This window comes from Gopherus flavomarginatus, chromosome 4, assembly GCF_025201925.1.
Source record: "Gopherus flavomarginatus isolate rGopFla2 chromosome 4, rGopFla2.mat.asm, whole genome shotgun sequence".
In the NCBI taxonomy this organism is placed as follows: Eukaryota; Metazoa; Chordata; order Testudines; family Testudinidae; genus Gopherus; species Gopherus flavomarginatus.
In genome coordinates, this window is record NC_066620.1 from 141,409,627 (window position 1) to 141,422,986 (window position 13,360).

A 13,360-nucleotide genomic window follows, 5' to 3' on the forward strand; every position below is an offset into this window, starting at 1 on the left:
TGTTGTGAGACTCAAGGGATTTGGGTCTTGGGGTCCCCAGGGAAGGTTTGGGGGGACCAGAGTGCCCCAAAACACTAATTTTTTGGGTGGTGGCAGCTTTACCAGGTCCAAGCTGGTAACTAAGCTTGGAGGTTTTCATGCTAACCCCCATATTTTGGACGCTAAGGTCCAAATCTGGGACTAGGTTATGACATGGTGGCAGCATTTGTGGGAAAGATAGAATCCAGAAGCCAATAGGAATATTATATTTTTCTTTTCTCTGCTAGGGGCTTTTAAGCAGAGAGAAACAGTTTGGTTTTAAAGGGAACCAGAGAGAATTTTTTTTTCTCTGCTCTCTCTCGCAGTTTCTGGCTTGCATATTAAGCAAGGAACCATTAAGCTGTGACAAAAGGGTCTTTTGTGACACAATAGCACTCCCATTAGGAGTCAAATACCAGCAATATACACATGCAAATAAAGTGGTTTTTCTGGTTTACTTTACATTGAAAAGATTAGCTAGAGGAAGAAAGGGAAAAAGGCACTGTTGCTAGGCAGATCCCAGGAGGCAACAGAGAACCTGCAGTTCAGATAACAAACATCAGAGGGCACCCCAACACAAGAAAACAGGAACCATGACTTCCAAGGAAAAAAGGGAGGCAGAAGAACAATTCAAAGAAGCTGAACACAGGCGACAACTGGAAATAAAACAAAAAGAGATGGAACTAAGAGAGAGAGGTGGCCTACAAAAGAGAACAAGCAGCCAGAGAGGTGGCCTACAAAAGAGTGCAAGAAGCCAAAGATGCAGACCACCAAAAACAGCTGGAACTCCAGAGGGAAGCCCACCGACAGGCCATGGAATTAGAAAAGGCTAAGCAAAACACAGCCAACCCTAACAACCCTGCGCCAATGATTGTTCCACAGCACAGGAAATTTCCCACCTACAAGGCAGGTGATGACACAGAGGCCTTCTTGGAAAATTTTGAAAGAGCCTGTCTTGGGTACAGCATCCCTGAAGACCAGTACATGGTAGAATTGAGGCCACAGCTCAGTGGACCTTTAGCAGAGGTGGCAGCTGAAAGGCCTAAGCAGCAAATGAACGACTATAAACTTTTTCAAACCAAGGCCAGATACAGAATGGGGATAACCCTGGATCATGCCCGTCGGCGTTTCAGAACCCAAAAGTGGAAACCAGATGTGTCATTTCCCAAACACGCCTACTATGTTGGGAAAAATTATGAGGCCTGGATATCAGGACACAATGTTAAATCGTTGGAAGAACTGCACCTCCTCATACAAATGGAGCAGTTCTTGGATGGTGTTCCTGAGGACATAACACGGTACATACAAGATGGAAAACCCCAAAATCTCGCTGAGGCGGGGGAGATTGGAGCCAGATGGATGGAAGTGGCAGAAAGCAAAAAAGCTACTGTCAAGGGGAACGAATACCCCAGGGGGCACACCGACCATAAACCCTACAACCGAGGATAGCCAAAGACCCCACATACAACCCAAGTAAAGCCACAGACGCCCTATTCTTCCACCTCACCAGTCTCCAGTAACTCACCTCGACCCAGTGACCCATCAGATGGAAGATGCTTTAAGTGTAATGAACTGGGACATATCAAGGCCAACTGCCCAAAGACCGCCGAGTGCAGTTCATTACACCACCATCACCGAAAAGATCCCCAGGCCCAAATGCCTCTCAAATACCCTTGGAGTGAAGGGAAAATTTGAGAGTGGGCGGAAAGAAGGTTACTGCATGGAGAGACACGGGGGCACAAGTGTCAGCTATCCACCAATCCTTCGTAGACCCCAAATTCATCAACCCAAAGGCCCAAGTGACAATTTACCCCTTCATGTCACAAGCTGTAGACTTGCCTACAGCTGAACTGCCTGTCCAGTACAAAGGCTGGTCAGGAATGTGGACTTTTGCAGTCTATGACAATTATCCTATCCCCATGCTACTGGGGGAAGACTTGGCCAACCAGGTGAAGCGGGCCAAGCGAGTGGAAATGGTTACACATAGCCAAACCAGGCAAGCTTCCAGACCTGTTCCTGTTCCTGAGCCGTCCACAGACGCCCTGTCTGTGTTACCAGAGACCCAGACAGAGGTAGTGGACCCGGATTCCATGCCAACCACTGAAACAGCCACAGCGCCTCCAGTCCCAGGCCCGGAACTGGAACAGCAACCAGCAATTGCAACCACATCTTCAAACTCAACGCCAGTGGGCGCCAGCGAGCCAGAACTGGCAGAAGCAAGACAGCCATACCCAAAAGGCTCAGCCAGAGCCTGAAATACCCTCAGGTGCACCTGCGGGGAGCGGTTCACCAGCAACGAAAATACTTAGTGGTATATGTAAAGGTGCATGTGTTGTATTAATCTGTTTATTTTAAAGTTCTAGAAGGAAATCGGCGCCAGTGAGCTTCCCCACTGTCTGCAATTTGGGGGGCGTGTCAAACAGTTAGCTAAGGGTTAATGTCTCTTACACCTGGAAAGAAGAAACCTGAAACACCGGACCAGAGGACCAGTCAGGAAACAAGACTTTTCAGATCTGGGTGGAGGGAAGTTTGTGTCTGAATCCTTGGTTCTTTGGGTTTCTGCCTGTCCCTCTCTCGACTATGAGAGGATTTCTGTTTCCTGCTTTCTAATCTTCTGTTTCCAAGTTGTGAGTACAGAGATCATAAAACAATAAGGGTTATCGTTTGTTTTTTTTTGTATTTACATGGTATAGTTGCTGGAATGTGTTAAATTGTATTCTTTTGAATAAGGCTGTTTATACATATTTCTTTTAAGCAACTGACCCTGTATTTGTCACCTTAATACAGAGAGACCATTTTTTATGTATTTTTCTTTTTTACATAAAGCTTTCTTTTTAAAACCTGTTGGAGTTTTTCTTTAGTGGGGAACTCTAGGGAATTGAGTCTGTGCTCACCAGGGAATTGGTGGAAGGAAGAAGTCAGGGGGAAATCTGTGTGTGTTAGATTTACTAGCTTGACTTTGTATTCCCTCTGGGTGAGGGGGGAAGAGAGATTAGCTCTCGGTACTTCTGTTTTCCAAGGCTGGAAACGAGGAGGGTGGAATCCCTCTGTTTAGATTCACGGAGCTTGTTTCTGTGTATCTCTCCAGAAACACCTGGAGGGGGGAAGGGAAAAGGTTTATTTCCCTTTGTTGTGAGACTCAAGGGATTTGGGTCTTGGGGTCCCCAGGGAAGGTTTGGGGGGACCAGAGTGCCCCAAAACACTAATTTTTTGGGTGGTGGCAGCTTTACCAGGTCCAAGCTGGTAACTAAGCTTGGAGGTTTTCATGCTAACCCCCATATTTTGGACGCTAAGGTCCAAATCTGGGACTAGGTTATGACACCCCCTCTATTCCTATTTAGCAAGAATCTGTCCTGGTAGTTCTCCCCTCCTCGTTTAGCAATATACAACGAACAGGTGTATACCCCATACTGAACCCACTGCTCAATAGTTGTTGCCCCATTAGAGAGCATTACAGTTGTCTAGTCAGGCACAAGTAACCAGTAAGACCCATATCTAAAAGAAAAATCCACATTTCTTCCCATATGCAGATGGAAAGTTATGGGGCAAAGCTGTTCAGAGTAGCCTGTGATCTAATCTGCAACAAACTGCAAGTCTAAGCACAATAGAACTTAAGTTTTATAAGCTACAACTTATACAAACTATTTTTCCTGATGGGAAAAGTGTTACACAATAAAAATGTGAGAGCAGCAAGTAGACATCTCTTCATATTCTGATTCCTTCAGTGCATTGCAAGTCACTTTGCAGTAGTATGAAGGACAAGAAAATGATGCAGTGCATCGTACTATAACTTTATAATGTTCAATTTTATGAACTCAATGCCAAATTAGTTTATAAAATGGGGATTCTACTGTAATACAATAGCAAGTGTACTTTATTTGAGCGGGGTTGCTAACTGATTTGTAGTTCTGACTGTAGACCTAGTCAGTGTCTAACTCCCTTGGGCTCTGAAGAATCCTAACCTAAAAATCAATCACATCACATCTATGCCTAAATTCTTATTTCACATTAGGCTCATAAGGGAGGTATATGTATTGTCTGTCGTTTTCTGTCCAAAACTCTACATTTGCTTTTAAACAAATGTTACTAACCTTTCTTGAAGTACCCAGGCATAGCTCCCTATAGCCAGACTCATTACATTTTGCAGTCAAATTTGAGAGTGTCACCTCTTGTGTTTGCAGGATCTGTTCCTCCCTTCCTATTTGCCCTCCTGACAAGACAGACAGGTTAAGAACAGCTGCTATACTCAGAATAAATTGGTACTTATCTGCAAAGTATCATTCTAACCCAATTAACATAACTGCAATCTGACATGTTTCTAGATAACTGTGCCAAGAGGAATATATAACAAAATGACTTGTATAAAGTCTTACTCATCACTAAGTTTAATCATGATCCCCTGTTATACACATTACTATGATGTATATGTATATATTTTAGTACAGCATGTTCAGTTTTTACATTGAAGTCCTTAGCTTTACGTTAAGTTTTCTTCATGGAGTAATTCCACAGTAATTTTAACATATGACCAAAGGAGAATGAACAGTCTACTCATGTAATCTTCGACTCTCAATCAATTTAAATTCAAGATAACCAGTATATTTAACAGTGTATTAACTTTACATATATAAACAATCATTCTCCTTCAGACTACATTCTCAATCTTATTTCATACAAGATAGTGTCCTGAAATTTACACAAGGCTAGTACTATATAACAAGGCTTATATTCCAAAATTTATCTTCATTGTTTTTTCTCTGGCGATTCATATTTTGCCCACTCCTCCAAGCCACCAGCATAGTGCTGAACTCTGAAAGTATACAGAAGATTGTCAGTGTTATGGATATACTACTGCTGGTAATCTTGTGAAAAAAAGATTAAAGCCTAGTTGCTTTTATATTAAAAAGATTAGTTTGAGACATTGCATAATAGTGGCAGTGTTCACTATTGCAAACAATGTAATTGCTCCTGGTTTCACAGAGCAAAATGCAAGTATTTGGCAGTAGTCTTTATGGCCTACTTTCACTTAGTGATCTTATTTCAATTAGAGAAAAGGAATAACTGATTAAATATCAAGCAAGTGGTGGCATCTGTCAATGCATATTGCATTCAGAGGGGAAAAAAATGAAAGCACTGGCCATGTTTAAATGAAGTTTGAACAAGTAGCTGTGAAACAGCAGTACATTCACTTTACTTTGGGAGATTTAAGTGGTATCAATTTAGTCCTTAATATTTCATCTGTTCAAACCTCACTTTCAGAAACCAGATTCATAGAATACCAGGGTTGGAAGGGCTCTCAGGAGATCATCTAGGCCAACCCGCTGCTCAAAGCGAGGCTAATCCCCAGATTTGTGCCCCAGATCCCTAAATGGCCTCTCTCAAGGATTGAGCTGACAACCCTAGGTTTAGCAGGCCAATGCTCAAACCACTGAGCTATCCTAGATTCATATCTGAGCTATACATTCTCCAAGGAGATGTGTATAAACATCTTGAATGCATTGGTAATAGAGTGGAAACATTTCAAACCACTACAGTGAAGACCATTTTGGCCTCACGTTTGCACTAGTTTAAGAGAGTTGGAATTTGTTTTAAATCCACCACTCACATTTTCCGTGCATAGCTGTTAGATAAGTTAACTAATGAAAAACCTGTTATGTTTGCAATATGAATTTCAGACTGTTGAGATTCTCTGTATTGATGTAGGTGAGGGAGAGAAGGTTCAATATCTGACTGGTACCCAACACCTTCCCAGATGCTATAGTATCTAGAACAGTGGTTCTCAAAGCTGGTCCGCTGGTTGTTCAGGGAAAGCCCCTGGCAGCCCAGGGCCGGTTTGTTTACCTGCCGCATCCACAGGTTTGGCCAATCACAGATCCCACTGGCTGTGGTTCGCCGCTCTAGGTCAATGGGGGCTGCAGGAAGCGGCGTGGGCTGAGGGATGTGCTGGCCGCTCTTCCCGCAGTCTCTACTGGCCTGGAGCAGCAAACCGCGGCCAGTGAGAGCCGCGAGCAGCCGAACCTGCAGACGCGGCAGGTAAACAAAACCAGCCCAGCCCGCCAGGGGCTTACCCTGAACAAGTGGCGGACCGGCTTTGAGAACCACTGATCTAGAAAATACCATAAAGAGGCAGGTAGGTGGGTAGTGGAGCATTTAGGGCCAGAATGACAGTTTAAAAAACTGTGTGCTGACATTAATTAAGGAGGTTTTTCCAATCTACAAAGTAACCAAATTTAAAAGAGGAAATAACACAAGAGCCTTCTCTATGAAGCAATATGAAAACAAATGTTGAAACTCCACGCGGGGGGGAGGGGTGAAAAAAAAAAACCAGTAGCAACAAAAAAAACCACACACACATAACAAATGTGGGGTTATAGATGGTTTAGTCTGGTTCTTCTCAGAAGAGTAGAGTACAAGATTGGAATTGAGAGATTCCATTTTGGTTTGAACTATTTCCACTTCAATATTTGCTCAGTTTACAAGAACCACGACTGCCAGCAGACCAAACTCAGCCTGCGGCCTGAAAGTCAGATTGATGGCTAGATAAGAGGAACCTGAGTAATAAGAATTCTGCAGTTAAGTGCTGCTTTCATCTTACACCTGTGCAATCATGTTATGCCCTTAATTACCATATACCTGAGCAATCTAGCAAAGGATTATATAATTGAGGGCTTTATTTGAAGACAATAGCATTGCACAGATGGCACTGCAATTGCCAAGTGAGCCAATAGTTTTGTTGATATGCAACAAGAGAATTCAGTTCAGTCTCCCAGAGCTGTTCTGGTTTTGCAGAGCTGACAGCAGTGGGGAAAAAAAAAGTCTTGTTACTGATTGACCAGAGATGTCTCTGAATAGATTCTGGGAGCATATCTGCAAAGTACCATTTTCATATAGCCCATATTTAAGACAAAAAAAATGAAAATAACTAGTACCTAAGTTGTATTTGTTTTCACCTGTACCCTTAAGATGATAATGGCCAGACTAGGCCAGACCTATGGTCCATCTAGCCCAATATCTGGTCTCTAACAGTGGCTACTGCCAAATTCTTCTGGCAGTTGGAGGAGTAGGGGACACCTTGCGTATGGGGTTGCATTGCATTACATTCTCTGCAGTGAAAACTGACAAGAATTAATTTAGCTTCTCTGCAACAGCGTTGTCTGCCTTGGATGCTCCTTTAGCAACTTGATCATCCTTTGGCACATCCTTCTTCTGATGTACTTAATTTTTCTTAGTGTTAGTTTTTGTATCTTTTGCAAGTGGATCTTCCAGTTTTCTTCTTGGCCTGTCTAATTATACTTTTACACTTGATTTGCCGGAGTTTATGCTCCTTTCTATTTTCCTCACTAGGCTCTGACTTCCAATTTTCAGAAGATGACTTTTTGCCTGTAATTTCCTTTTACACTGCTGTTTAGCTTATGTTTGTTCCTTTACTGTTTGTTTTTGATTTGGGGTATACATTTAGTTTGCACCTATATTATGGTGTTTTTAAATTTCACCCTTGTGACTGTTCCTTGTAACTTCTGTTTAACTAGATTCCTCACTTTTGTGTAATTCCCCCTTTTGAAGTTAAACCTACCCCAGTAGCATTTCTTTGGTATTTGCCCTCCTACAAGGATGTTAATGTAATTAAACTTATGCTCGCTATTACCAAATGGTTCAGCTATATTTCCCTCCTGGACCAGAGCCTGTGCTCCACTTAGGACTAAATAAAACAGATGTAGGGAAACTACGGCCCGCGGGACCGTTCTGCCCAGCTGGGGAGTCTAGTGCCCAGCCCCTCCCCCGCTGTTTCCCCTCCCCCACAGCGGCACGCTCTTGCCCGCCGCTCCCGCTGGGTAGCGTGGGGAGTGCAGCTGGCTCTGGCTGGGTGTCACGGCTGCAAGCTCCTGCTGTTGGTAAGGGAGTGAAGGGTCCTGGAAGACAGTCAGGTGATGAGGAACAAGGATAGTTGGGAGTGGGAGTCCCGAGGGGGCCTGTCGGGGGCACAGATGTGGCTAGGGGTCAGGAGGGCAGTCGGGGAAAGGGAGGGTTGGATAAGGGGATGCAGTCCCAGAGGAGAGTTAGGGACAGGGGTCCTAGGAGGGGGTGGTCAGCGGACAAGGAGCAGAGGGCCCTTGGATAGGGGATGGGAGTTCCAGGGGGGCTATTGGGGTAGGGGTGTGGAGAGGGGGCGGGGGTCCCAGGAAGGAGTGGTCAGGGGACAAGGAGTGGGGGGGAGTTCTGAGGGGGGCAGTCGGGGGGCAGGAAGTGGGATGGGACAGATAGGGGGCAGAGGCCAGGCTGTTTGGGGAGGCACAGCCGTCGCCCTCCATACAGTTGTGCAACCCCGATGTGGCTCTTGGGCCAAAACGTTTGCCCACCCCTGAAATAAAAAAAAAAAAATTTGCCTCTTCCCTTGTGGGTGCCAGGACAAGTTGCTCCAAAAAGCCATCATTTATGGGTTCTAGAAGTTTTATTTGCATTCCTTCCTGAGGGGATATGTACCCAGTCAATAATAATGGGGGATCTGTCTTTGCAGCCTCTCTAATCTGAGCCCACCAGGGAAGGAGTCTACTTTTCAGAAAGTGACTTTTCCCATTCATCCTGTTCTCCATACGAGAGCTTACCCAGCCAGCACCTCAGTTGCTTACCTGCTGAAGCCCAAAGACATAGCAATATCCAATGCCTTCTTGCTTCGCACTCCTGCCATGCAGGAAAAGACTAGATGGTCAGATTTAGCAGGCATATCTTGATTGTACCGTTCTTTAAAGTCTTTTGGGTTCATCTGCAGAGCTTCCACAACCTCACCCACTGCAAGAATAGATGCAAAGCCTCTTATGTGTAATTAATGAAGGAGTTTCGTTGGTGAAGATTTACACTAGTTAGTTTCCCAGAAGAGGTTGCCATATGTATTGCAACTTGTTTTTGTCAAGTCACCAGAGTTTGCTTGCAAGTTTAGGCTTAAAGGTTTCTGATCTTGTTGCTATGCAGTGATACATATAACTTACATGGTATGTTGACGGATCCAGGAATTTTTCCAAACTGTCCAATTTCCCACTTCTCTCGAACATCAATAAGAGTTGTTTGGGATTTTAGCAAGCCTTTGAGTTCTTTATACGAAAGACTACAATCAGCAGCAGTGTCAAGATTTCGAAAGATCACATTTACTAGGAAAAGAAAAAGGACTGTTATCCCACAAGAAGCAGAGGGTGGGGGGGAAAAAAAGAAATCTTGGAAAAGGTGGTTACCAGTAATCATGCTAAAAAATTAAGATGCTCCAATCTGAGGGAATTTCCCACTGAAAATTCACTAAATGGCAAATTTACAGACGTTAAGGTGAGCCAGAGTTATTCCACTATCTGCCACCGTGGTTATCCTAGTGCCTCCCAAAATTAGAAATAAAGTATATACACATTTCTCTCTTTTCCCAAGAGTCAGGAAGGAGTGGTCTGTTTATTCTCTATGACAGGGGTCCCCAACGCAGTGCCCGCATCTAAATGCGCCCACATCCTGGCCGGCGGCGACACCTCTTGATGACGCCGCTTGTCGCCAAGTGATGTCAGCGAGAGGCGTTGCCGCAGAAATTCGGCAGCATTTCGGCGGGTGCTCCACTGCCGCCACAGTCCTTCATCTGGTGCCTGCCAGACGAAAAGCTTGGGGACCACTGCTCTATGAGGTTCTAAAGTGGATTTTAAAAGGTATTGTGAGATGGCTCAAAGAAGTGGGATTTGCTTCCTATCTTTGATCAATACTGACAATGAAATTGTTTCTTTTTGCAACCTGATAGTAGGTTTCCCTCTTAATTCTCAACATAGGTGCAGGCCTTAATCACAAAAATGTAGGCTGTATTTTCTGCTAATATTTATGTTAAGGACTGTGCTTGTCCCTCAGGTTCATTTGCATTTTAATAAAACTCCTAGCAGGAAAGAGTTAAATACACTTTTCAGCACTATAAAATGGATTTTTATTTACAATGTATTTTAAATCCTTGGTTTCCTACTGGCTGGTCATAGACCCATTCCACTTACATGGTAGCAATAAAAATGACTATCAGGTTAATAAAAACAGAAATCTTTTTTAAAAAGCAATTTGATAAGAAAAAGGCCTGAAAAGACACTTATTTTGGTTGTGTGTGTTTGTTTTTGCTGGAAGACATCTTGAATGATGCATATTGACTGGGAGCGTTAATAACTGAAGGAACAAATTTTCTGAAATTAACACTTTGGATAAAGGACTGATATCTTAAAAATCTGAGTCTAAGTATTTTGGCATTGCTGTGCTCAGCAGTCCAACCCCTAACTGATTTAAGAGCCTGTCATTTCAAAAGCAGGCTAATCACTTAGGAGCCAAAATCCCATTGACACTCAATTGGACTGAGTTCAGCAACACCTAGGGCTTGTCTACATCAGAAAGTTGCAGCGCTGGTGAGGGAGTTACAGCGCTGCAACTTAGGAGGTGTACACATCTGCAGGGCACCACCAGCGCTGCAACTCCCTGTTTGCAGCGCTGGCCGTACTCCCGTTTTGTCTCGGGTGTAGAGGATCCAGCGCTGGTGATCCAGCGCTGGTAATCAAGTATAGACACTTACCAGCGCTTTTCTTGACCTCCGTGGAATAAGCAGGTATCCCAGCATACCTGAGGAAGCCTCTGGTAATCAAGCTGGTCTCCTTCCCCGGCTTGCTCTCGCGTTCCCCGAACCCCAAGCAAGCAGGTCTCCTTCCCTGCTGTTTGCAGGGTGGTTCCGGGAACGCGAGAGCAAACCGGGGAAGGAGACCAGCTTCGCCGCGGTTTGCTCTCGCGTTCCGCGAACCACCCTGCAAACCGCAGGGAAGGAGACCTGCTTGCTCGGCGGTTCGGGGAACGCGAGAGCAAACCGGGGAAGGAGACCAGCTTCGCCGCGGTTTGCTCTCGCGTTCCCCGAACAAGCAGGTCTCCTTCCCTGCGGTTTGCACGGTGGTTCGCGGAACGCGAGAGCAAACCGCGGCGAAGCTGGTCTCCTTTCCCAGTTTGCTCTCGCGTTCCCCGAACCCGAGCAAGCAGGTCTCCTTCCCTGCGGTTTGCAGGGTGGTTCGCGGAACGCGAGAGCAAACCGCGGCGAAGCTGGTCTCCTTCCCCGGTTTGCTCTCGCGTTCCCCGAAACCCCTTGAAGCCGCCCAACAGCGCTGCAGTGTGGCCACATCTAACACCACTTGCAGCGCTGGTTGCTGTAAGTGTGGCCACTCTGCAGCGCTGGCCCTATACAGCTGTAACAACCAGCGCTGCAAAATTTTAGATGTAGACATGGCCCTAAACACCTTTAAATATCTGGGCAATAGTCATTTTAAATTAGAGAAGTATTCACATAAAATTTAACAGTGATTAAGAGTCACTTTCTTTTTTAATTGCTAAAATTCTCTTGACTTTCCAGATACCACTTGTCTACCTTTACAGTCATCCTAGAACCAGGTTAGTCAATTATTTTTTGTCAAGGTCCAAGTTTCTTGAACCTGGTATAGTCAAGGTCCAGACTCCAGAAAGAGAGAGAGGAAAAAACAAAAAAACACATACACCCAACAATAATGATGCTAATAATAAATAAAATAATTAATAATAATAAAGTTAAATAAAAACATTTCAGAGTCCACTCAAAAGCATCTGCTGGTCTAGATTTGGCTCATGGTCTGCCTATTCACTACCTCTGTCCTAGAGTGTTCAGGCCTTGTGTATCTGATTATACAGATATACACACATTTCTCAGACCTTCCTTAGCGATTACAGATAAGGGAATGTCCATAACTCTGAGCAAACATTATGGTGGTTCTTTCAAAAGTTTACAACTGAATATTGAGTTAGTACAGCTTTAGAATTTTACTATGCAGAAGAAAAATGCTGCTTTTAAACCATCTTAATTTAAATGAAACAAGGACAGAGGCAGCTTCCTTACCTAATAAAAAGAAAATGTTAAGTAGTTTACATTTAACATAGTACTGCATTTGCCTTTTGTGTCTCTGTTGCTGCCTGATCACATACTTTCGGTTCCAAATGAGGTGCTTGGTTGATCAGTCAGTTCATAACTTCCACGGTATCACCACACCCACCATGGCTCGCTAATATCCTGGGATTTAGGACTACAACTGCAGTGCAAACAAAATCTATGAACTTGTAATACCAGACCAGAGTAAGGGGCAGGGCAGCAGCTTCAGCAGATGCTACGGAGTAGCCTCACTTCGCATGAGCCTGCTCAGTCCCAGCCATGTCATATTTTTTTTTTTTTAACATCACACCGCAGCTTCCAGACGCAAGCCCCCCAGCACAGCCACTTTCACGCGCAGCAGTGCGCCAAGCCTTGCGCACTAAGTATAGAGCTTCCCCTGCCGCACACCACGGCCTCGGCCTCCTGCCGGCGCGCCTCCAAAAAGGGCTAGGCACATTCTCCGACCCAAGCCAGCGGGACAGCCGGCTGCACGGCGCCACTCACCAGGCTGCAGCGGGCGGCGGCCGCTGGTCCAGCCCCCGGCCGCCCGCGGGACACCAAGCAGAACCCGGGCTGCGCAGCTCAGCCCGCGGCAGCCCCACATGACCGGACCCCAAGCAGCGGCGGCTGCGCGCGTCTCTGCTTGACCTCGGGGCCGCCCCGCTAGGCAGCGCACGGCAGGCGGGGCTCGCTCTTGCCCGGCCTTTTCAAGGGCGTGCGCGCGTGACAGCCGGGCTGGGCTGCCTCCCATGCAGGGCGTGAGGCGGGTGGTGGAGCCTGTAAGGTGAGAGCTCGGAGCCGGGGTGTCCCGTGAAATGGACAAGTGGAGGCTCGCGGAAGTATTTGATTTTTGTACTTAGAAAAAAAAATCTTTGCTGTGGAGTCCCAGCGTTTGAAAATTAATGTGGAATTTAACAGACTTAAGCTAACAAGTGCAAGCTTTTGTGTTTACCCTTCAGCTAGCCCAGGGAGCAAAGATTGCTCCAAACTTGGGACTCCCACATGGCAGGGTAGTGCTACCAGCTGAGGCTACAGGCTGGTGATTCAGCCCCTAGCATTATGGGCATAGCTCCCATCTAGCAATCTTACAAACCGTGTCTCTTCAAAAAAAGAAAAGAAAAGGGTTTGGTGTACAGGTTGAGAAACTCACATTAGACATTGATCAGGGGTGGTTTTTCTGGCAAGCAATCCAGTGTATGATCTTAAAAAGTGGGTTTCTATACATATATAAGATAATGCGGATTACTGAAAAGATGAGTATTTCATAATGCTTGTGAAAAGACTCTAGCAGCCAGCCTAGTGGCATATGGTGGCTGTACATTTCCACATGGAAGACCTGTCACTGGTGCAAACCAGTCATGTCATATAATAAACTGTTTTCCAACCTTCAGCCTGAAAAAGGAGGTAGCATAG

At 45.2% G+C, this 13,360-nt stretch overlaps 1 protein-coding gene across 5 annotated transcripts in view; it reads right to left on the reverse strand.

Annotated features, from left to right (window-relative positions):
• The window catches only part of TSTD3 (thiosulfate sulfurtransferase like domain containing 3), a 35,962-nt gene extending 23,359 nt beyond the window's left edge, over positions 1 to 12,603 (reverse strand). For 3 of the 5 annotated variants that reach the window (XM_050949348.1, XM_050949349.1, XM_050949347.1), the window contains exons 1-4: positions 12,452 to 12,603; positions 9,003 to 9,161; positions 8,646 to 8,805; positions 4,110 to 4,828 (exon numbers count right to left, since the gene is read on the reverse strand). In XM_050949348.1, the coding sequence (XP_050805305.1) occupies positions 4,762 to 4,828; positions 8,646 to 8,805; positions 9,003 to 9,161; positions 12,452 to 12,551 (486 nt within the window). In that variant the 5' untranslated portion in view covers positions 12,552 to 12,603 and the 3' untranslated portion in view covers positions 4,110 to 4,761. Of the gene's footprint in view, positions 1 to 4,109; positions 4,829 to 8,645; positions 8,806 to 9,002; positions 9,162 to 12,355; positions 12,414 to 12,451 lie in introns of those variants that run through there. The other 2 variants (XM_050949350.1, XM_050949351.1) reach the window with 2 other exon arrangements.
• Between the last annotated feature and the right edge of the window lie 757 nt (positions 12,604 to 13,360).